Genomic DNA, 24,941 nt, shown 5'->3' with positions numbered 1-24,941 from the left:
TCTCTCACTCGCAAAAACAATCACCTTTGTTCTCAACAAAAAAGGATTTTATTTCAAAAAACATATTCTGTCATTTTCCTGGAATTAAAAGTTGAACATGTCTCACTGGATTTAACATCCACCTCATGGATTTTCCCACCCAGATTTTTTTAATGCTTACTACTCCATTTACTTCATTTCTGGCCTTTTTTTTAAGCATTTATATTTAAGTTAGTCTAATGGAATATTCTCTTCATAAGCAGCACAAACTCACTTGTATTTATGATGATTCAAACAGAAAAGTTTATTTTCTGGGAAATAAAGTAACACAGTAGGGGACAGAAATGTTAACAAGAAGGAAGATATGTTGCTCACAATGAGATATTTTAATATTTTTTGAATGTAACAGGCCTCTGAAGTGTCATGGTTAAGATGCATCGCTCATATTCATAAATATATTGAATGATTTTTATATACAGCTCTCTTTATTCACAGATTGTGTTACTGAAGAAGGTACAGCTTAATTAGCAACATGACTGAAAGGGAGAAAGAAATAACTATTGAATAATGAAGATACAAGATTTCCCATATTTTATATTGTTATTACTGCAATTGATAGAAAGTGAAAATGATAGATTTTTTTAGTAAAATGATCAATGTTCAAGATAGAGTGTTTTTTTTTTCTCACTACAATTGGAATTTGCAAAGACAATTACTATACAAGAGTCTTGGTTTTATATCTATCAAATTTTAGAAACAATAAACACTGTTATGTGAAGATTTGTGAAATAAAAAAATAATGCTAATGGGAATGTTTTGCATAGTAGGATATACCAAATTAATACTTTGATAATTATAGTTAAGAAAAGATCCAGAGTCCTTTCCATGGCCTTTAAAACACTCTGTGGGGCTGGCGCTGTGGTGTAGTGATTAAAGCCGCCACCTGCGGTGCTGGCATCCCATATGGGCACCAGTTCAAGTCCTGGGTGCTCCACTTCCTATCCAGCTCTCTGTTATGGCCTGGGAAAGCAGTGGAGGATGGCCCAAATCCTTGGGCCCCTGCACTCCTGTGGGAGACCTGAAGAAGTTCCTGGCCCCTGGCTCCTGGCTCCTGGCTCCTGACTTCAGATCAGTGCAGCTCTGGCTGTTGTGCCCAACTGGGAGTGAACCAGAGGATGGAAGACCTCTCTCTCTGCCTCTCCTTCTCCTTCTGTGTCACTCAGTGACTTTCAAGTAAATAAATAAAAATCTTAAAAAAAAATACTCTATGATATGGCTTATAACCATCCACCTAACTGGGTAGATCTCCATCACTACTCTGATAACTGCACTGTCACAACTTTGGACCACTCGTGTCCCTCAAACACACCCGGTTTTTTATCCTTCAAGGCCTTTGCATGTGTTTACTCCCTTAATGCTGTTCTCTTCTTTTGCATGGCGGGTAGTTTCATTTCATTAAGATCTCTGTTCCAATATCATCTCCTTTCTAAGCTCTACTGTATTGAATATTCCTATGCTTAATTAAAAAAATTTACAAAATTTTAACAGAGGCATAAAAGTTGTATCTTTTATGGCATACAACATGATGTTTCAATACATGTATATACCATGTACTATCCAGTCAGGGTAAATATATCTAGTTTCCAAACATGTAACATTTCTTTATGGTTATAACATTCAAACTCCTATCTTCTAGCTATTTTTAATAGAGAAACATCCAGTGCATTATCTATAACCACATTTCTGTGGACTAGAACACATAAGTTTGTATCCTATCTCACTATAACTCAGTAACTGTGAAATCAACTTTTACCCATTCTACCCTCTCCACTTCTTGAGTCTCTGAAAATCATTATTATACTTTTTAAAAAATATTCATTTATTTGAAAGAAGAAGTGGAGAGAAAGGGGGGAGGGAGAGGGAGAGAGAGAGGGAGAGGGAGAGGGAAAGGGGGGAGAGAGAGAAATAGAGAGAGAGAGAGAGAGAGAGAGAGAGAGAGAAGAAAAGCCCAAGGGCTGGGTCAGGCCAAAGCCAGGACCAGGAGCTTCACTTGGGTCTCCCACATGGGCGGCAGGTGTCTAAAACACTTGGGCAATCTCCCTCAGCTTTTCCAGGCCACTAGCAAGGAGATGGATTGGAAGTGGAGTAGCCACAGAAACTGGTAACCATATGGGGTGCTGGTATTGCAGGTGATAGCTTTTCCTGCCTTGCCACAATGCCAGGCCCCTATCGTTATACTTTAACTTGTATGATATCACCTTTTGGAGAAAAACAAAAACAAAAAACAAAACAAAAAAATGCAAACCTCCATATATGGATGAGATCATGTGATACTTGTCTCTACTTGGCTTCTTTTACTTAACATAGTAATCTTTAGTTCCCACCATGTTTCTGTGAATGACAAGATTTCATCCTTTTTTGTAGCTGAGAAATATTCCATTGTGTAATTTACTCAATTTTTTAATCCTTCCATCAGCAGATAGATCATTAGTCAAGGTGGTTTCCAACTAAAGTAACTCTGACAACCACTTCCTTGCAGAGGCTACACTGTGAAAACTCTATTCTATGTGATTTTCAAAGAGCTATGGAAGCTAAGTGAGAGAACACAGCACCTTATTTTATTATACTCAAAAGTCTCATTTAAGAAAGCAAGAAAGGGGACTGGTGCTGTGGCATAATGGATAAAGCCACCACCTGCAGTGCCTGTATCCCATATGGGTGCAGGTTCGAGTCCCAGCTGTTTTCCACTTCTGATCCAGTTCCCAGCTAAAGTGTCTGGGGAAGCAGTGGAAGATGGTCCAAGTGCTTGAGCCTCTCCACCCCCTCAGAGACTGGGAAGAAGCTCCTGGCTCTTCGTTTCAGATTGGCTCAGTGCCAGCAATTGCAGCCATCTGGGGAGTGATCTAGCAGATGGAAGATTGTCTCTCTCTCTGCCTCTGCCTGTTTGTAACTCTGTCTTTCAAATAAATAATAAATATTAAAAAAAATAAAAGCAAGAAGGAAAGAGTTGCCCATGCCACCACAACCCAGCTCCAAGGAGAGATGATGATTCTTTTTTTTTTTCAAGATTTTATTTATTTATTTGAGAGGTAGAGTTAGAGACAGAGAGAGAGGCAGAGAGAAAGGTCTTCCGCCTGCTAGTTCACTCCCCAAATAGTCGCTGGGTTGATCTGAAGCCAGAATCCAGGAGCTTCTTCTAGGTCTTCCATGTGTGTGAAGGGAGCCAAGCACTTGAGCCATCTTCTACTGCTTTCCCAGGCCACAGCAGAGAGCTAGATTGGAAGAAGAGCAGTCAGGTCTCGAACCAGCACCCATATGGCATGCTGGCACCTTAGGTGGAGGCTTAGCCCTCTACAGCACAGTGCCAGTCCCGAGAAATGCTTCTTGCTTAAAAAGAAACCCAAGTGAATCTCAGTTCCAAGTCCAGGTCACTGCCAAAAAATAAAAATAAAAATAATAATAATCAAATGTTCCCACTGGCCCCAGGCCCCGGGATCTTACTCATGCAATGAATATTTAAGCTTCTACAGTTAGGCAGTCTTCACTATTTTCCCAAATTCAAACTGAAAACAAAAATCCGGCCTGTCAAAAGGCCAATAAAGAAAACTTAGGATCACACTTTGGAGCTCTAGCCCAGGCCTACTCGAGCCCAGGTGGCAGAAGGGTTCTACCACCCAGACTGTGATCACACAGACTGAGCCTCTACATTTGCCAGCCATCAGGCAGACATCTGTGCTTTAGGGTCTCATTTATTTTGGTATCTGACACTAGCAGCCTTGGGGCTTCGTGGGGGCGTGCAGACTGAGATCCATGTTGTGCCCAAACTTGACCCAATATAAGCAGCCAGGGGGGTGCCATGATCACCGTCCTCCAACCTTGGGCAGACAGTGTCTTGGAAAGCAGTGCTAGGTTGGTAAAATCTGACTCTGGGGAGAACTCAATGGTTTCCATCCCTAGCCCAGTGCCTGTGGACAGAGTCAATGGAGTTACCCCAATATTAGGCTGAGACTTGCACCCTGGTAAGACAGACTTGTTTTGTTATGTAGTACCACCTGCCCCTCATGGTCCTGGTGGGCACCCCCAAGACTGGATAAGGCCTGGTGATTGTGGGACCCAGGAGTGACCCACTAAGCACCTGCCAGAGTAGCTGAGGATCAGTCTCTTTTATCTCTCCTAAAATCTTGAGCAAGGAATCACAGGATTGTTGGGGAATTCAGTGCCAGCTGATCAAAGCCAGGATTGAGCATATCCTAATGGTGTCCTCAAGGCAAGTGCCTAAAGATAGAGCCCCTGAGCCTGCACCAGTACCCTGTGCATTTCTGTGGCTGAGGTTGAGCAATGTTATACCATAGCCAGCATCACCAGAGGCTATCAGATACAGGATCAGGCAGTGAGTTCAGCTCACCAGCAGAGACCACAGATCCCCTTAGCAGCAGAACAGACCGCTTAGAATGTCTAGAAGGATAGCCAGAAATGAAGCCACATTACTAAACTAATCCTTGAATGCACAATGTAACTCTCTAACAAGCATCAGGAATTTCCACAGAACCATGAACTCACCTGGAGAGAAAAGTAAGGAGCCTGAAACCTACCACTTGGAATTAAAATTTCCAAATGTTCAAAGACTTCAAAAGAGCTGTTTTATGAGAACTAAAAAAATATTAAAGAGAACAAGAGAAATGATTCAATATTCTAAGAGGGAGATTTGAAAGAGATAGAAGTGATTAAACAAAATCAAAGGGAAATCCTTCAACTGAACAATACTCTAAATGAAATAGAAGGCCTAAATAGGAGAACATATCGAAGAAGAGAAAGAATCAGTTAGCTTGATGACAGGCTACTTGAAAATACACAGTGGGAGTAGAACAAGAAAAAGGAATCAAGAGGCACAAAGAAACTTTGCAGGAAACCTGGGATAGCATGGAAAGAGCAAATGCTCCTGTTATTGGGATTCAAGAGGAACTTGAAAATGCCAAAGAGATAGAAAGAATATTCTGAGAAATGACAGAAAACTTCTCAACCCTAGACAAAGATGCAATTATTCAGGTACAGGAAGGAAAAAGGGACCCATTAAGACTGAACCCAACCAAGTCTACTCCAAGATATGTATAAAACAACCTCTTCAACATTATTAGCTAAAGATTCTCAAAGCTGCAAGAGAAAAAAGAAGCAAGTAACAAATTAAAAAAATCCCAATTTTCCTCACTGCAGACTTCTCAACAGAAACTTTCCAGGTCAGGAGGAATGAAATGAGCCTTTTATAGTAATGAAGGGTTACTCTTGATAGTCAAGGTCTGAATACTGCAATTTTAATACTTTTGTATTTTCTTATAGTTCACTTAAGTGATTTTTTTAGTGGTATCATTGATTTCTTGCTTATTATTTTTGGTAAGCCTATATATAGGTTTTGCTTTGTGATTACCTTGAGTATTACAGAAAAGCAAACTATCTTGCAATGATAACATCTGGGGCTAGCATTGTGGTATAGTGGCAACACCAGCATCCCATATCTCCACAGGTTAAAAGCCTGGCTACTCCACTTCCTATCCAGCTCCCTGCAAATGCACCTTGGAAGGCAGTGGGGGACAGCACAGTTGTTTGAGCCTTTGTTCCCAGGTGGGAAACTGGGAAGAAGCTCCAGGCCCCTGGATTCCGCCTGGCTTAGCCCTGGCCATTGCAGCCATTTGGGGAATGAAGCAGCAGGTGGAAGACCTCTCCCTCTCTATAACTCTGCCTTTCAAATAAATAAAATGAATTTTTTTAAAAAATGAAATGATAACATCTTAACATGCCTATAAATATAGAAGGAGAAGCAAAGAACAACAAGAGATCCTAATAAAGCACTTTCATTTATGTTCCAATTCTCATCACACTGAATTTTTGATGTACTCTCTTTTTCTCTCTCTCTCTCCAATTGTGTATGTTGTCTTCTCACTTTGTTAATTGTTTCTTTTACTGTCCAGAAGATCTTTAGTCTGACAAAATCCTATTTCTCTATCTTTGCTTTCTTTTCCTGTGCTTCTGATATCTGACTTCAACAATTCTTGTGCTTTCAAATGTCCTGAACTGTACTCACGTCTGCTCCCTGTCTCCTCCTTTTTCTGGTAAGAATTTCAGAAGTCTCAGATCTAACATTTAGACCTCTAATATTTTTGAAGTTATTATTTGCATATGATGATAGGTTGGAGTCCAGTTACATCCTTCTGAATGTATATATCCAATTTTCTCAGCACTATTTATTAGACAGCCTGTCCATTGCATATTCTTAGCACCTTTGTGCAAGATTCATGGGTTGTAGATGGGTGGATTTAGTATTTTAAGTCAGGTAGCATAATGTCCCTGCTTTGTTATTTTTGCTCAAGACTGCTTTGGTTAGTCACAAATTTTTGTAGTTCCACACAAATTTCAGTAGTGTTTTTTCTAGTTCTATGAAAAGTATCATTGATATTTTATAGAGTTTTAATTGAATTAGTAAATAGTTTGGATAACAAAAACCTTTTAGTATTCCAATCCATAAACCCAGTGTGTGCTTCCATCTCTTCATGTTCTTTACATTTCTTTTCATGACTAATTTATAGTTTTTATTTTAGAGATCTTTCACCTCTTTGGTTAAACTTATTTTCAGGTTTTTTTTTTTTTTTGGTGTGTGTGTTTTTTGCATGTATGTGTATGTGTATATGTGGCTATTGGAAAAGGGATTGCTTTCTTGATTTCTTTTTTAGGCAACTTGCTATTGGTGTATAACACGCTACTCATTTTTGTGCATCGACTTTGTATCCCACAATTTTGTAGAATTTGTTCATTAGTTCCTTTAGCTTTTTGGTAGTCATTTGGGTTTTCTATTTTTATGATTATGCCATTTGCAAACAGTGACAATTTGACTTCCTCCTTTCCAATTTGGATGCCTTTTATTTCTTTTGATTGTCTAATTGTTTTGCAAGTACTTCTGGTACCAAATTGAATAAAAGTATTGTGAGCGAGCATTTTTGCCTGCTCAAGAACATAGAATACAAAATTTCAGGATTTCCCCATCCATTATGATGTTATCTATTGGCTAATCATATGGTCTTTATTACATAAATTCTTTATTAAATTATTCCAATTTTTATCATTATAGTGTGTCTAATTTTATCAAACACATTTCTGTGTCTATTGAAATGATTATATAGTTTTGTTTCTGATTTTCTTGATGTAGTATGTCATGTTTATTGATCTGTGTATGTTGAACCATCCTTGCAAGAAAGAATGAGTCCCATTTGATCACAGTGGATAGTACTTTCAACGTGTTAAATTTTGGAAAATTTAATAGTAAAACATTCTGATTCTGGACTTTTTTATGATAGGAGATTTTATAGTAGTGATCCAATATTGCTACTCATCACTGGTCTGTTAAGTATTCTATTTCTTTATGCTTAAATCGTGATAATGCATGAGTGTCCAGGAATATGTCCATTTATTCCAGGTTATCAAATTTGGCATATATAATGGTTCATAGGAATCTCTAACAGCCCTTTATATTTTTCTGGTGTCAGTTGAAATACTTTCCTTTTCACCTCTGATGCATTTGAATCATCTTTGGTTTTCTTAGTTAGTCCGTATGTTTGTCAATTTTGTTTTCTTTGCAAACAATCAACTCATTTCATTTTTGTGTATGTTTTTAGTTTCCATGTAATTAATTTTTGCCCTGAGTTTTATTATTTCTCTCCTTCTACTAATTTGCGGGTTTCATTTGTTCTTTCCTTTTCAACTTTCTTGAGGTACAGCAACAAGTTATTTATTTTACATTTTTCTGCTTTTTTGACGTAGGCAATGATTGTACAAAATTTCTTCTTAACACTGCTTTTGCTATATCACCTAGATTTTTTGCATTTTGTGTTTTTTATTTTATATCACTTCAAGAAATTTTAAAAACTTATTTTATTTCTTCCTTGATGTAATGCTTATTTTGAAGTAACTTGTATAATTTTTGTGTATGTATGTGCTTTCCAAAGTTTTTCTTGCTATTTATTTCTAGTTTAGTTGTGTTTTGATTAGAAAAGATACTCAATATGATTTTTAATTTTTGGAATTTATTGAGAATTGTTTTGTAACATACTGTATGAACTATATTGGAGAATGCTACATTTGCTGTTGATAAGAATGTGTATTCTGTATTCTATAGATATCTGTTACATCCAATTTATTTAGGATGTAATTAGGATGTAATTAAACCCTGCTATTTCTTTTTTTTAAATGCTTCACCATAAAAGAAGTTTAACAAATAGAAATAAAAAAGATCTTAGTTGGTGGGAATATAGACAATGGTTATTTCAGTAAATGAATGGAAAAATTCTTTGTTGATTTTCTATGTTCTGTTCATTTCTAAGACTATGTTATTAAAATTTCCTATCGTTGCATTGAAGCCTATATTAACTTTAAGACAATTAATATTAGTTTATGTATTTGAGTGCTCTGATATAAGGTGAATATATATTAAAATTGCCATATCCTGTTGCTGGATTATACCCTTTCTCATTATAAAATGATCTTCCTATCTCTTTGTATTATTTTTAAATCTAATTCACCTGAAAAAAATATGGCTACTCTGCTTTGCTTTGCATTCAATTTGCATAACTGTCTTATTCCATCCTTTCCCTTTCAGTCTGTATGTATCATTAAAGGTGAAGTGAATTGTTTATAAATAACTCACGGATGGGTCTTTAAAAATATATTCAGTCACGTAGGTCTTTAACTGGAGAATCTACATTCCTTTACATTTAAAATAATTATTGCTAGGTTAGTTTTTTACTACTATCATTATGGTACTTGCTTTCTAGTTTTATTGTGGCTCCATTTTTTCTTCCCACCTTTCTCACAGTCTTCCTTTGCGGTTAACTGTCTTTCTCTAGTAATGTGTATTGAGATGTTGATTTTTATTTTTGGTAAATCTGCTTTTAAATTATTGCTTTATGGTTGCTATGAGGCTTACAAAATATTTTGATTATAACAATCTATTGTTAAAAGATAGCAAGTTAGCATTCATTATAAAGATAGAGATTTTAAAAAGAAATTAACAAATACTAATACTCTACACTTATATTCCATTTTCACCACATTTTATTTTTATTGTTCCATTTTACCTCTCCATATATTTTCTGCATCTTAACATTTTAATGTATTTAATTACTGTTTTGATTTTTATTTTTCACACTAAAGATATAAATGACTTATGCACCATATGCAATATAACAGCATTCTGAGTTTGTCCTTATAGATACTCTTACTAATGATTTCTTACTCATTGGTATCTCTTTCAGTTTGAAGAACTACCTATAGCATCTCTTGTAGGACATATCTAGTAATGACAAAATCTTTTTTTGTTTGTTTGTTTGTCTGGAATGGCCATTATTTCTACTTCACATTGGAAGGATAGTTTTGCTGGGCACCATATTATTGCCTGGAATTTTTTTTTTCTTCTGTACTATGAAAGTCCCTTCCCACCATCTTCTGGTATGTAAATGTTCATCTGAGAAGTCTGCATTCAGGAAAAATAGATCATTTGGTAAGTTATTGGTTTCTAAAGCTTTGAGAATTCTTGGATTCAATCCTGTTGATTTCTTCTTTGATTTTAATTATTTCTCTTCTCCTACTGGGTTTGGGTTTGGTTTGCTGCAGATTTTCTAGATCCTTGAGATGACTTGAAAGCTCATCTATTTGGTGCCTTTCCAATTGCTTGATGTAGGCACCTATTGCTATAAACTTTCCTCTTAACACTGCTTTTGTTGTATCCCATAGGTTTTGGTATGTTGTGCTTTTATCCTCATTTACTTCCAGAAAATTTTTGATTTCTCTTTTAATTTCTTCTATGACCCATTGTTCATTCAGGATCATGTTGTTCAATCTCCATGTGTTTGCACGTGCTCTAGGGATTCCTGAGTTGCTAATTTCCAATTTCATTCCTTTGTGGTCTGAGAAGCTGCATGGTATGATTCTAATTCTTTTGAATTTGCTGAGACTTGCTTTATGGCCTAGTATGTGGTCAATCCTAGAGAAGGTTCCATGTACTGCTGAGAAGAATGTAAAGTCCTTAGATGTAGGATGAAATGTTCTGTAGATATCTGTTAGATCCATTTGGGCTATAGTGTCATTTAAATCTACTGTCTCCTTGTTGATCTTCTGTCCTGTTGATCTGTCTATCTCTGAGAGTGGAGTATTGAAGTCCCCCAGTACTATTGTATTGGGGTCTAAGTCTCCCTTTAAGTCCCTTAACAAGTCTTTTAAATAAGCTGGTGCCCTGTAATTAGGTGCATATACATTGATAATCGTTATATCTTCCTGTTGAATGGATCCCTTAATCATTACATAGTGCCCCTCTTTGTCTCTCCTGACAGTTTTTGTGGTAAAGTTTATGTTGTCCGATATTAAGATGGCTACGCCCACTCTTTTTTCATTTCTGTTGGCATGGTATATATTTTTCCAGCCTTTCACTTTCAGTCTGTATGCATCATTGTTGGAAAGATGAGTTTCTTGTAAGCAGCAAAAAGATGGGTTTTGTTCCTTAACCCAATCAGCCAACCCGTGTCTTTTAACTGGAGAGTTCAAGCCATTAACATTCAATGTGACTATTGAGAAGGAGTAACTTTGCCCTGTCATTTGCTAAAGATTTTTTCTAATATATGGTTTGAGACTCCTGTGATCTTTTGCTGTGAGGTTTCCTACCTTTACCTTCTTTCATATTGGTTACCGTGTTTCTGTGTTTCTGTATGTAAGACATCTTTAAGCATCTTTTGCAGGGCTGGACGAGTGGCGACAAATTCTTGCAATTTCTGTTTGCTGTGAAAGGTCTTTATTTCACCTTCATTCACAAATGAGAGCTTTGCAGGATATAATATTCTGGGCTGGCAGTTTTTCTCTCTTAGTACCTGGGCTATATCTCACCATTCTCTCCTAGCTTGTAGGGTTTCTGATGAGAAGTCAGCTGTGAGTCTAATTGGAGATCCTCTGAGAGTAATCTGGCGTTTCTCTCTTGCACATTTTAGGATCTTTTCTTTGTGTTTCACTGTGGTGAGTTTGATTACGACGTGTCGTGGTGAGGATCTCTTTTGATCATGTTTATTAGGGGTTCTATGAGCTTCCTGTACTAGGATGTCTCTGTCCCTCCCAGAAAAGAATCAAGAAAAAAACTGCAGAGGAAACGCTTCCTGATCTAGGGGATGTAACACAGAGGACCTACAGGGAGCCCACCACGTGGAGACCCAACCGCGGGAGACGAGCCGCAGAATCTCGCCAGCACGGGAACTAAGGGAAGGTAAGACAAAGACGTCAGAAACCCGAGACATTGGGGTGGGGGGAAGCAGAGGCCTCTCTATTCACTCACAGAGCAAAACAAAGAGCAGGCACCATTTTACATATGTAAAGCCAATGAGTTCACAAACTCAGTAACTTTGGAACTTTGGTGAAACTTGAGAACACATTGAGGGCTGCATAAACTCTTTGTGTGGTCCCAGGGGTAGATCAAATGAATACTCACAGAGGCCAGATTTCAACTACACTCAATTCCACTCACATGTGCCGAATAACTTCCCAACTGAGTCAAAAAAAAAAAAAAAATAAGCGAGAGAGAGAGCAAGCAATCCAGCAAGGAGCAAGGGAGAGAACAATCTGGGTGAGTTGCTTTTTGCACAGCCTTAAACCTGAAGAATCAAGCGGAGCTCTCTGGCCACACCCATCACAGCCTCTAAGGATCAATCAAAGCAGACAGCTCACTTAGAGGCATAGTATAACGAGAAAAAAAACCACAGCCAAAAAAAAAAAAAAAAACATAAATTATCTCCAACATGCCAAACAACAAATGTAGAAACTGAGGTAACAAGAGCAGGAAGACACTATGATGCCCCCAAATGAACAAGACACCCCAATCCAAGATTATGAAGATGAAGAGATAGAGGAAATGCAAGAAGCAGATCTCAAAAAACTGATAAGAACATTAAGAAGTTCTCAAAAACAAATTCTTGAACTACAGAAATCCTTAATGGACAAGATAGAAAATCTCTCTTGTGAAAATGAAATATTAAGGAGGAATCAAAATGAAATGAAACAACTAATAGAACATGAAACTGTGATAGTGACAAAAAACCACAATGAAATGAAGAACGCAATAGATCAAATGACAAACACATTAGAGAGCCTTAAAAACAGAATGGGTGAAGCAGAAGAGAGAATATCGGAATTAGAAGACAGAGAACAGGAAAGGAAACAGTCAAATCAAAGAAAAGAAGAAGAAATCAGAAATCTAAAAAATACTGTCAGGAATCTACAGGATACTATTAAAAAACCCAACATTCGGGTTCTAGGAGTTCCTGAAGGCATGGAGAAGGAGAAAGGATTAGAAGGCCTTTTTAGTGAGATACTAGCAGAAAATTTCCCAGGTTTGGAGAAGGACAGAGCTTTGAGAATTCTTGATTAATCTTTAACCTTGGAAAGATTTTTTTATTGATTGACTATAACATGTCTTACATTAAGTTTGTTTGGGTTGATTTTGACTGGTGACTTTGACTTTCCTGATCCTGTATAGTTGTATCTTTCTCTAGGTTTGGGATGTTTTCTGTAATTATTTCACTGAATATGCTTTCTAACCCTTTGATGTTTTCAAATTCCCATTTAATCTCCAAAAATCAGATACTTGCTCTTCTCATGTTGTTCCAATATTCCTATAAACTTTCTTAATTTCTCTAATTGTTTTTTATCCTCCATTTGTGTGTTGTCAAATAGTTGTCTTTGAACTCATTGATTCTTTCTTCTGTTTGATCTGTTCTGCTATTGATGCTTTCCAGTATATTTTAAATTTACTAGTTTGCTTTTCAAGCGTAGAATTTTTAACCAATTTCCCACTTTTTAAAATATTTATTTATCTGAAAGACTGAGTGATAGAGATAGGGAAAGAGAGCAGGACAGACAGTGAGAAAGAAAAAGAGTGAGAGAGAGAGGGAAATCTTCCATCCACTGGTTCACTCCCCAAATGGCTACAAAGACCAGGGCTAGGCCAGACCAAGGTCAAGACCATAAATTTCCATCTGGGTCTCCCACAGGGGTGGCAGGGACCCAAGAACTGATCTCATCTTTTGTTGCTTTCCCAGGCACATTAGCAGGGGCTGCATTAGAAGTAGAACAGCTACTATGGCTGGATCAGAGGCAGCAGCTAAACTCACTATGCTACACACTGACCTATAATTTATTTTAAGCTAATTATTTACACCTCTCTGTCAAATGTTATTGTTACAGTATTTAACATTTTCTCTGTGTTGTTTTGGAGTTCATTGAGTTTACTAAAAATATTTAAGCTTTGGAAAATTTCATTTCCTAGATGATTGATTTCTGGTACCTTATTTGGTTCTTCGGATGAGGTCATGGTGCTCTGCAAATTCCGCTTTTCTAAACATTTCTTAATTTATTTGAAAGACAGAACAATAGTCAGAGAGGGAGAGACAGGGAGAGATATCTCCAATCCATAGATTCACCCCCAAGTGCCTATAACAACCAGGGCTGGGCCAAGCTAAATTCAAGAGCCTGTATGCCTCACATTGGTGGCAGAGATCCAAGCACTTGGGCTGTCTTTTGCTGTTTCCCAAGATGCATTGTGAAGAATTGGATTGGAAACAGAAAAATTGGGACTCAAACCATTACTCTGATTTGGGATACTGGTGTTGCAAATGGAGGCTTAACCAGCTATGCTACAATGCCAGCAGCTTCTCTGAAAATTCTTTTTTTTTTAAGATTTATTTATTTGAAAATCAGAGTTACAGAAACAGAGAGGGAGAGTCAGACAGAGAGAAATCTTCTATCTACTCTTTACTCCCTCAATGGCCCAATATGAGTCCAATGGCCCAATCACTTGGGCCATCTTCTGTGCTTTCCCAGGCATATTAGCAGAGAGCTAGATTGGGATTGGAGCAGTGAGACTCAGGCTGGCACCTATATGGGATGCTGTCACTGCACAAGTGGCATACTATTGTGCCATAGAGCTGGCCCCTTTTCCTGTAAATTCTTGACATGCATCCCTCTGTGTATTCATGGGTTAGTTATGATAATCTTACTCTATAATCTATAATTTAACTGGCTTTGTTTGTGGCTATCCTTCTAGAAGTTATAAGCAGTCTATTTCTTTTCTCTGATCCTAGGGACACTTCTTTGTTAGCTCTAGATGGTTTGCTCAGGTTTGCTGTTGGTGTTTTTACCATTTGAGTCCAAATACTCTTCAAGCTTAATTTGTCCCAGCAGTGTGTTGTTCAAAATGAATTTGGCAAGTTTCTGGATGGACTCACTTTCCAATGACACTTCTAGCAGCCACTGATGATGCTGTCAGGGGTATAATTCAGATCAATTACTATCATGGAATGCAACTTGGCACCAAAGTAGGTCCAGAGGCTTTCTCTAGACAAGCACTGGCCTGGAAACAGGGACTTGCAGATTTTTTTTTAATTTTTTTTTTTTTGTTTTACCCATCTGGCATCGAGTCTCAAAATATTCCTGTGATTTCTTGATGTTTGCCCAAGGTTGTCAGAAAGGTGATAGAGGCAGCTCTTAAATACACAGGCAGGTAATAGGTTGGTCACATCTGGGTCCCACCTTTATTAGCTGCTGAGCAATTTGGGAGATGCCATGAGGCTTGCAATGAATAATGCTGAAGTAAGTCTGTCTCACTAGGATGCAAGTCTCTGCCTAAGACTGGGGAAAGTTTAGAGGCTCTGATCACTGGCACTGAGGAGAGTTAGGATGTACCTATTGTTAGCTTACCAGACTATAGCACTGAATCTCCAGATACAGTCCTGTGGCTCCTTGTTGTCAACACAAGGATGGAGGAAAGGTGATGAATGCAATCTCTTGTCCAACCCAGATCAGCACAGGGCTATGTCAAACCAGCATCTCACAGTGATCAGGCTCTAAGAAGTCTTGCAGATGCTTGGCAGTCCAGCTTGACACTGGTACTGATACACATCAAAATGAGTTTGTACCACCAGAGAGCAGGTCTCCACCTGACAATGTGACAAATCCAGGGTATCCATCTGTGAGCCCGGGCCTGGGGACTTTGAGTTTTGTCAGGTTCTAGATGTCACAGCAGAAATCTCCAACTTTGAGTCTAAGTGAGGTTCTTTTTTTTTTTTTTTTAAATTATGAGTTACTTTAATGTGATAATGATGTCAATTTCTTTTTTTTTTTGTTGTTGTTGTTTTTTATTTTATTTTAACTTTTATTTAATGAATATAAATTTCCAAAGTACAGCTTTTGGATCACAATGCCTCCCCCCCAACCACAATAACTTCACTCCCACCCGCAACCCTCCCCTCTCCCACTCTCTCTCCCCTTCCATTCACATTAAGATTCATTTTCAATTCTCTTTATATAAAGAAGATAAATTTAGCATATATTAAGTAAAGCTTTCAACAGTTTGTACCCACACAGAAGCACAAAGTGAAAAATACTGTTTGAGTACTAGTTATATCATTAAATCACAATGTACATCACATTAAGGACAGAGATCCTACATGAGGAGTAAGTGCACAGTGACTCCTGTTGTTGACTTAACAAATTGACACTCTAGTTTTTGGCGTCAGTAATCACCCTTGGCTCTTGTCATGAGTTGTCAAGGCTATGGAAGCCTTGAGTTCGCCGACTGATCATATTTAGACAAGGTCATAGTCAAAGTGGAAGTTCTCTCCTCCCTTCAGAGAAAGGTACCTCCTTCTTTGATGGCCCGTTCTTTCCACTGGGATCTCACTCTCAGAGATCTTTCATTTAGGTCTTCTTCCCCCCTCCCCCCCGAGTGTCTTGGCTTTCCATGCCTAAAATACTCTCATGGCTAAGTGAGGTTCTAAGATCCTTTTCCTGTTCTACTTCAAAACAGCTCCACTTTATGTCACAGGTTTGGGAGCAGTGGTGGAAGCAATCACCTGGTTGCCTAGCTATAAAGTGTCCAAAAACTCAGTCTGTAAGTTTGAGCCTGGGAGCAAGGGCTGTGGGGCCTTGTACAACTTTGAATTTTATTGCAGTGTACGTTACATTGAGATTGAAGTCTAAGTACTGAGCTTAATTGCCTCTCTCTTCCTGAAGCAAGAAGTGTCTCTTTCCACACTGAGCTACTTAGGTTGGTGCAGGGAGGGGTGATGGAAGCAACTCTTTCCTTTCCACTTCATTCAATGTGAGTCTTCTGATTATCTTTTTTTAAAAATTATTTATTTATTTATTTATTTATTTTTTTTTTTGACAGGCAGAGTGGATAGTGAGAGAGAGAGACAGAGAGAAAGGTCTTCCTTTTGCCGTTGGTTCACCCTCCCATGGCCGCCAAGGCCGGCGCACCGCGCTGATCCGAAGCCAGGAGCCAGGTGCTTCTCCTGGTCTCCCATGCGGGTGCAGGGCCCAAACACTTGGGCCATCCTCCACTGAACTCCCGGGCCATAGCAGAGAGCTGGCCTGGAAGAGGGGCAACCGGGATAGAATCCGGCGCCCCGACCGGGACTAGAACCCGGTGTGCCGGCACCGCAAGGCGGAGGATTAGCCTGTTAAGCCACGGCGCCGGCCCCTGATTATCTTTTATAATCAGGTACTGTGGAGTCTCACCTGGCTTCTGTAGCATCGCTGAGGGTCGGTTGGAGTATTAACAACTGTTCAAGTTGGTGTCTCTGAGGGCAGGTGGTCACCAGAGCATCTTACTCAGCTGCCATTTTGCTTTATTGTCATGTATATAGCTTGTTTAAAATAGTGCCTACTTCTCTTTCTCTATTATTCTAATTTCTTTTTACCCCACTCTATTATTTGCATAGTGTTACTACTAATTAGCATCATATGACATATTATTTTCTTTTTCATTCTTTACAACTATACTCCACAAAAATGGAGATTTTGCCTGTCATTCTTGCTTGTCATCCCAGTACTAGAACAGTAGCTGTTGCATAATATGTACTTGATAAATATTTACACAAGTAATATATAAGTGAGTGATCTCGTATTCGGTCTTTACTCTGAATGAAGCAATCTGCAAATTGCATGTATGACCCAATTTAGTAATTGAAATAAATCTATTAGTATTACTGTTTTATAAATGAAGAAAACAGAGATGTCATGAGATTCAGAAACTTCCCCAAGGATAATACAGAAAGTTGTGAAAACTGAGCTGTTTATTCTAAATCCTGTGTTCTTTTAAAAAAATTACTTAATTTTTTGAGAGGCAGACAAAGAGAGGCACTTTCTCTGTTTTACTAAATAGCTAAAGAGATAATCAAAGAAAAAGCCTAGAAAACTGTGCCAATACACTAGAAATTAGGAATTGTCCATTAGCTTAACCATGGTTCGGCTGCAGGGACTGAGAATTCCAGAAAAGACTAGTCACAGGATTCAACTCTAATTTTACCTTTCGTTTCAAATGGAGAGGGATAAGGACATGAGTACTTTCTGAGATAATTGAGAAAGATGTCATATTAAAACATTTTTCCTGGTAATGACAGAAATTTAAAAGCAGAAGTGGGAAAGGTCTTTTTAAGCATAATATTTTTTAAAACACAGGAGAAATATGATAGGCTTGAGAAAATTAAAGTGTTAACATCATAATATTATAAGCTAAGTGACAAATTGGAGAAATCTTCACAATATATAAAACTGACAGGTGGCTTATAAATTTAACACATAATGAGCTCACATAAATGAACAGAAAGATGAAGACTTTCCACAGATATTTATATTCAGTCATCTTTACGTTAATGATGTTTGATTACATTGTTACAAAATTATGTTTATATAGCTTAATTTTACCATAAAAGAAACGAATGTGTTCAGTCGCTAAAAAATAAACCAACTCCTAGAATCTCAAAAGCTAGATCTGAAAATAGTTGAGAACAAGTATCAAGAGGTAGGTAACTTATTTTCACAGGTGACAAAGGTGTGACTTACCTCTAGGTGACCAGTTATAGTAGCAATGTGAAGGGCAGTGAGGCCACCATACCCAACTTGCTGTATATCAGCTCCACTGTGAAGCAGCGAAGTGATTAATTCTGCACTATCCTGTAAGGAAACACATCTTTAGTGTTACTTTTCTACTAATAGCAGGTTCGAAAGCTGTGCAACAGGATATATTGATTCCTGACTGTCAGCCAGTTTAGGTGCTCAAAGAAAACCTAAGTGTGATTTCTGGCAGAAGAGCACATTAGATAGCAGAGAGCACCTCTCAGATGGTTGAAATGTAAGACCAAATGACAGACCTGTGCAGTTCCAGTCAATCTTCTACCACTTGATCATGAAAAAGCAGAAAGGACATTTACCTATGGTGGAGCTCTCGCAAACCCAAGCCAATTTGATATAGGTCACTCCAATAAATAGACTTTCTCCAGAAACTAACATTAAACCTAAAAGAAGTCAGGAATTTATAGAAGTAGTTTGAAAATGTTTTTTTTGTTTTGTTTTTTAGAGATGCAAAGAAACATAACATCTAAGAATAATATGAACCAATTATTGAATAAATTATAGCTCAGTAGACTGTTTCCTGGTAGCTCAGTAATTGCATCTTTTAGAATACATACTATCATGGGCCCTAGGCATAATTAATTAGTAATATATTTTTGATTCATTTTAACAGTAAAAATGTTTGAACCACAGTGAAAAAGTTTGAACCACTCTTTATTCAAACTTGATCCTTCAAGTCTTAATAATTTATGCAGTAATCAAAGTAATTCTTACTTCATATTATTTTTACTGTATTTATGTCTTGAAGAGACATGAAAAATATAATATCAATAGCAATTAACATGCATTGAATTTCATTATGTAAATAACTTATTAATCCAAGAATATTTATTTATCAATAAACAGTAAAAAAGAAAAATGAAAATTAAGTCTTACAATCTTACAAAATCATTTAAATCATTATTTTATAATTAGAACACTTAAAAGAATGATGTCAAAGGTCACAACTTCATAAAACCCCATATGTGGAAAGGGATGCAAAATTCTCAATGTATAACACTGTCCTTAAAAGGGAAAATTCAAATTAAAACTCCTATAATTCTTGGTCCATCAATGCACATTGGCAAGAAAGTAAAATCTTAATGGAATAGACCATTGAAATGTATTATATATCAATAATTTCAAAAATTGTTGGTGAAAAAATTGTCCATTAAAAATAAAGCTTGATTTAATTCTTTGTTTCTTCCTTCTGGCCGCGCTTACTTTTTCCTTCTATCATTCCTTCCTTCCTTTTCATAATGAAAAGGTCCAAGGGCTCCCTAATATCTCCCCATTTTTTTTAAAGATTTATTTATGTATTTGAAAGACAGCATTGTAGAGACAGAAGGAGAGATAGAAAAAGAAAGAGAGAGAGAGAGAGAGAGAGAGAGAGAGAGAGAGAGAGAGAGAAAGAAAGAGCAAATGAGAGCTCTTTCATTTACTAGTTCACTCCAAAAATGGCTACAACAGCCAGGCAGGGTTGGGCCTAATCCAAGCCAGGAGCCTGGAAGTCCATCTGACTTTCTCACATTGGTTTCAGGGACCCAAGCTTTTGGTCCATTTTCTGCTGCCTTCCCAAGTGCAATGCAGGGAGCTGGATTGGAAATAGATCAGCTAGTACTTGAACTAGTGCTAGTCTCCTCTATCCACCTGATTTACAAAAAAAGTTAAAAGAAATTGAATCTTTACATTCTGAATGGGCTCCTTCTTCCCACCCTATAACTTGATTCTATCCTTGTCTCTCCCTTTCCAAACTTCTAGAAAAATGCTATTGATACTACTGACAGTTCTCACATCATTTCTTTAATTATCATTGGTTAGATGTCTCACATCAATCTCAACTGAATTCATAACACATGTTAATTAGCCTTGCTTTGTTTCATGTCACCCCATACTAAGATATCTGCTCCCCTCTCCTTTTGGCCTCATGTTATCAAGAGAAGTCACCATGTGTTTCTTCCACTCAGGGCATTAAGGACCATGCCATTCTCCTAAAATCACCTCTTCAGCATCAGAAGGTAAACTACTTACCAAATCCATTTCATTTTATGATCATCCTACTCATCTCTATAGTTGGATTATTCCTTTCTTGTTGAAAACTTTTTTGTTTTCATAAAACCACATATTCCTAGTTCACTTCATTTCTCTTCTTTCTTTTTGTCTCCTAAATGTTTATTATTTTGGAGCTTAGCCCTACAACACTTTCTCATTCTAAATGCCACCTTTGGTAATTCCAACACAACCTGACAACTTCATCTTTGGTTTTGATTTCTCTGCCAAATTAGAATTCCATATACTTTGCCTACCAATAGCACCTCAAGTTCAAAATTGCTTTTGTAAATACCATTCATAATTTTCCCAGCCTGAGTTGTCATTTCCTTATTTATATTAATGACACGTTCTTGTTCCAAGTGGCTTAAAGTCCTTTTAACTCAGTCAGTTTCAGAATTCCATTGATAATTCTCACAAATCTTCTCTTTACTTCCAACACCATCCATCAAATTACTTAGCTTCCTAACTAGTCTCCTTGACATGTCATTTCTCAATGTGGCCATTGTCCACACTATTGTCAGACAAATATTCCTACACCCAGTTTTGATCACACCATTTCCCTTTTCAATAGACCTTATATGAAAAAGTAATACTTATTGCGCACATATGGTGTAACAGACATTGTTGTGAGTAGTGGGGACACCACAGTAAGACAGTCAAATTGCTGGTCTCATGGAGCTATCCTTTATTGGATTTGTGTGCATTGAGAGACACAAAAAATAATCAGAAAAGGCTATATTATAGAATAAAGCACCAAAGAGTAGGAGATAAACAGGCAAAATGATTAAGTAGCTACATTAAAGTGGATAACCAGGGGAAACTTTACTGAATAGATGAATTTTAAGATAAACAATAAATGCCACAAAGCAGATATTCAAGCCATAATTTCAAAGACAAGCATTAAAGGACAAAGACGAGTCCAGCACAGCGAGTTAAGCCATTGATGCTGGCATTCCACATTGGAGTGCTGAAGCACGTCCTAGCTACTCTGCTTCTGATCCAGCTTTCTGCTAATGTACCTGGGAAGGCAGTAGGAGATGGCTCAAGTACCTGGGCCCTGCCACACATGTGGGAGATCAGGATGGAGTCTGAGTACCTGCCTTTGCCCAGCAGTTAATTAGCAGATATGAAATTTCTCTCTCTCTCTCTCTCTCTCTCTCTCTCTCTCTTTCTCTCTCTCTTTCTCCCTGTCTTTCCCCTCTCCCTCTCTCTGTTACTCTGCCTTTCAGATAAATGAATAAATAAATAAATCTTTAAAAAGAAAAAATAGCTATCACAGTGTTAGAAGAACAGAAACAAGGTGAGTGTTTAATAAATGGTTAAAAACAGGAACGTACAATTATTTCTCAAAATAGAGTCAGGTTTTTGTATTGGCGGGCCCTGAAGGCCACGGTAGTGGTGACAGGGAAGGTTGTATATTTTTCCCTTGTGTGTGACTGTGTGAGCTGGGGAAACTTTTATAACTCCGTTTTACTGATTTCCTTAATCATGTATAAGGGAAATAATAACTGTATCCACCTTGTGACTGCTGTGATAATACATGCGAAACACTTAAAGGTACCTGGCATAGGAATCCCAACAGACCTTAATTGAACATAGGAGTCTGGACTCAGTGTAGCCTTCAATGGAAACTCCCAGATAGGATGATGATCTGATTTAATCACCTAGCCCCTCTTTCTCCTTCATCTCTTTACCTCCTCTCCATAATGTCATTTCCTTTGCTTCACTAGATAACTACTGAAACAATTAAAGGAAATGAATGGAAAACTCTGTGCCAGTAAAATGGACATTAGGAATGCCTACTAGCTTAAATATGGATAGGTTATTAAAGATTAAGGACTCCTCCAAATGAAACAATGCAAAGATATTAACACTAACTTTATCAATAACCTTTCATTTTTAATTGATAGAGATAAAGGCATAAGCAGCCTCTGAGATAAATAGAAAAATTATGGCATTAAAACATTCTTCATGGTAGGTTCGTAAAAATTTAAATACAGAGAGATAGATTTCAGCAACTTAAAATGTTAAAATCACAATGTTACAGGATAAGTGACAAATTGGACAAATATTCACAAGATATAAAACTGACTAGTGGTTTATATATTTAACGTATAAAGAACTCACATCAATCAATAGAAGATGGGTACTCTTTCTTTCAGCAAATATTTATTAATACATGCCTACCTACAAGCACTATACTATGGTAAATTAAAGTGTATATGTAAATAATGGAGTATATAAAATATTTATTTCAGGCAGATTCCAGTAAAACACATTGATCTTGTACTCAAGTATCTTTACATTTCCTCCTTATTTAGTAAACATTTGTGGAATTCAACAGAAAGTATACTATAACACATGCACCTAAGCAATTTATTCTATTTATAAATACATTATCTTTTCATACCTCGGTTGGATTTTTTAAATTTGACCTCTGATTTATTTTAATATAATTTACTGAATACTATAAGAAATAGGTTTGGGGGTAGAACAGACCTCCTAAAGCCTATGTATATTGTGGAAACATTTTGTAATGGTAACAACCCCAACTTTGTACTACCCATAAAACTCTTAAAACTATAATATGCTGCTTTGTTGCTAGCTCTGTGATTGGCTTTTTATAAATTTATTGAAGGTATACAAATTTCATATATTTCATACATACAGATTTAGGAGCATGGCAATACTTCCCATCCCACTTTCCTTCCTGCCCATATTCCCATCCCTTCTCTGCCTTCTTCTCTTATTCCCTCTCTTAATTTTGATAGTGATACACTTTGCTTAGATTAATGCTTCACTAAGATTTCAACAAATAGTAAACAGAAAAATGCACTTTTCCTCAACAGTAGATACAAGGGCTCTAAATAATCATCAAAGCTCAAGATGTCAATTTCAATCCTATACATTACACTTTTGGTATTCTATTAGTTATCACCAATCAAAGGAAATATATGATATTCGTCTTTTCAGGACTGGCTTATTTCACTAAGAATAATGGTTTCCAGTTGTATTCATTTTGTTTCAAAACACAGGATTTCCTTCTTTTTATAGAATATAGTACTCCACATTCTATATATATGGCATTATATCTTTATCCAGTCTTCAGCTGATGGACATCTGGATTGATTCCATATCTTAGTTATTGTGAGTTGAGCTGCAATAAACATAGGGGTACAGATAATTCTTTCATATACTTATTTCATTTCCCTTGGGTAAATTCCCAAGAGTGGGATGGCTGGGTCAAATTGTATATCTATTTTCAGCTTTCAAGATACCTCCATACTTACTTCCACAATGGCTGTAATAGTTTACATTCCCACTAGCAGCGGATTAGGGTACCGTCTGCACTTCCTTGGCAGCATTTGTTGTTTGCTGATTGCTGTATGAGAACCGTTCTAACTGGGGTAAGGTAAACCTCATTGTGGTATTGAATTGCATTTTCCTGATGGCTATGGTTCCTGAGCACTTTTCCATGTGTTCCCCCAATGTCCTCTACTAGCAATTTGATGGTATCAGTTTGTAGATTTAGATCCATGATCCATTTTGAGTTGGTTTTTGTTTAAGGTGTAAGATAGAGCAGACAGCACAGATATGCTATTGTCATTTTATATATATTTTAAAAATTAATTAAATCTTATTGCAGCTCAATTCACAATAGCTAAGACCTGGAATCAATACAAATGCCAATCAATAGTAGACTGGATAAAGAAATTATGAGACATGTACTCTATATAATACTATACAGCAGTCAAAAACAATGAAATCTGGTCATTTGCAACAAGATGGAGGAATCTGGAAAACATCATGCTGAGTGAATTAAGCCAGTCCCAAAGAGACAAATATCATTTGTTTTCCCTGATCGGCGACAATTAACTGAGCACCAAAGGGGAAACCTGTTGAAGTGAATTGGACACTATGAGAAACAGTGACTTGATCAGCTCTTGTCCTGACTGTTGATGTACAATGTAAATCTTTATCCATTTTAGTGTTTTTTTTTTTTGTTCTAGTACTAGTGGTTGAACTCTGTAATTAACACACAATTATTCTTAGGTGTTTAAATTTTAACTGAAAAGTGATCCCTGTTAAATGTAAGAGTGGGAAAAAGAGAGGGAGGAGATGTACAGTTTGGGACATGCTCAATTGGACTTGCCCCAAATGGTGGAGTTAGAAACGTGCCAGGGGATTCCAATACAATCCCATCAAGGTGGCATGTACCAATGCCATCTCACTAGTCCAAGTGATCACTTTCAGTTCACAATTGATCACATTGATAGGTCTAAGAGTTGAAGGGATCACACAAACAAGACTAGTGTCTGCTAATACTAACTGATAGAATAAAAAAGGGAGAGAACGATCCAACATGGGAAGTGGGAGACACAGCAGACTCATAGAATGGCAGATGTCCTAAATAGCACTCTGGCCTCAGAATCAGCCCTTAAGGCATTCGGATCTGGCTGAAGAGCCCATGAGAGTATTGTAGGCATGGAAAGCCAAGACATCCTGGAAAAAAAAAAAAAGAAGAAGACCTAAATGAAAGATCTCTGCCACTCGTCCTGCCCTGCAAAAGATGCTTAAAGATGTGTTACACACAGAAACACAGAAACATGGTCACCAATATGAAAGAAGGTAAAGGAAGGAAACCTCACAGCAAAAGATCACAGGAAGCTCAATTTATCTTTGACATAGAATTAAACTCTAATGCTCTGTTAAAGCAATGTGTTAAAGTAATCTATTGTGTTCTCTTGATGTCTGTTAAATTCTAATTGTTCAAAAACAGATGAATCCTTTTCATCAGGCATAAGTTCTTAACCTGCCACAGTCTCTGCCACTTCCTGTTGAGGTTTGTTTTAGTAATAGTTCTTATCATCTGTCATATGATCTGATACTGTCATTCAATACTGCCACACTTTTGAAGAAATGTAAGAATGTGATCCCTAATC

General features: G+C 37.3%; 1 protein-coding gene across 3 annotated transcripts in view; it reads right to left on the bottom strand.

Annotated features, from left to right (window-relative positions):
• The window catches only part of TNNI3K (TNNI3 interacting kinase), a 368,374-nt gene that overhangs the window by 320,719 nt on the left and 22,714 nt on the right, over nucleotides 1-24,941 (bottom strand). For 2 of the 3 annotated variants that reach the window (XM_062191544.1, XM_062191547.1), the window contains exon 5: nucleotides 17,899-18,009. The exons of the other annotated variant lie outside the window; for it this stretch is intronic. In XM_062191544.1, the coding sequence (XP_062047528.1) occupies nucleotides 17,899-18,009 (111 nt within the window). The remainder of the gene's footprint in view (nucleotides 1-17,898; nucleotides 18,010-24,941) is intronic. 3 annotated transcript variants of the gene reach the window in all.

This window comes from Lepus europaeus, chromosome 5 (genome assembly GCF_033115175.1).
Source record: "Lepus europaeus isolate LE1 chromosome 5, mLepTim1.pri, whole genome shotgun sequence".
Taxonomy (NCBI): Eukaryota; Metazoa; Chordata; class Mammalia; order Lagomorpha; family Leporidae; genus Lepus; species Lepus europaeus.
This window is presented reverse-complemented; position numbering and strand designations above follow the sequence as displayed.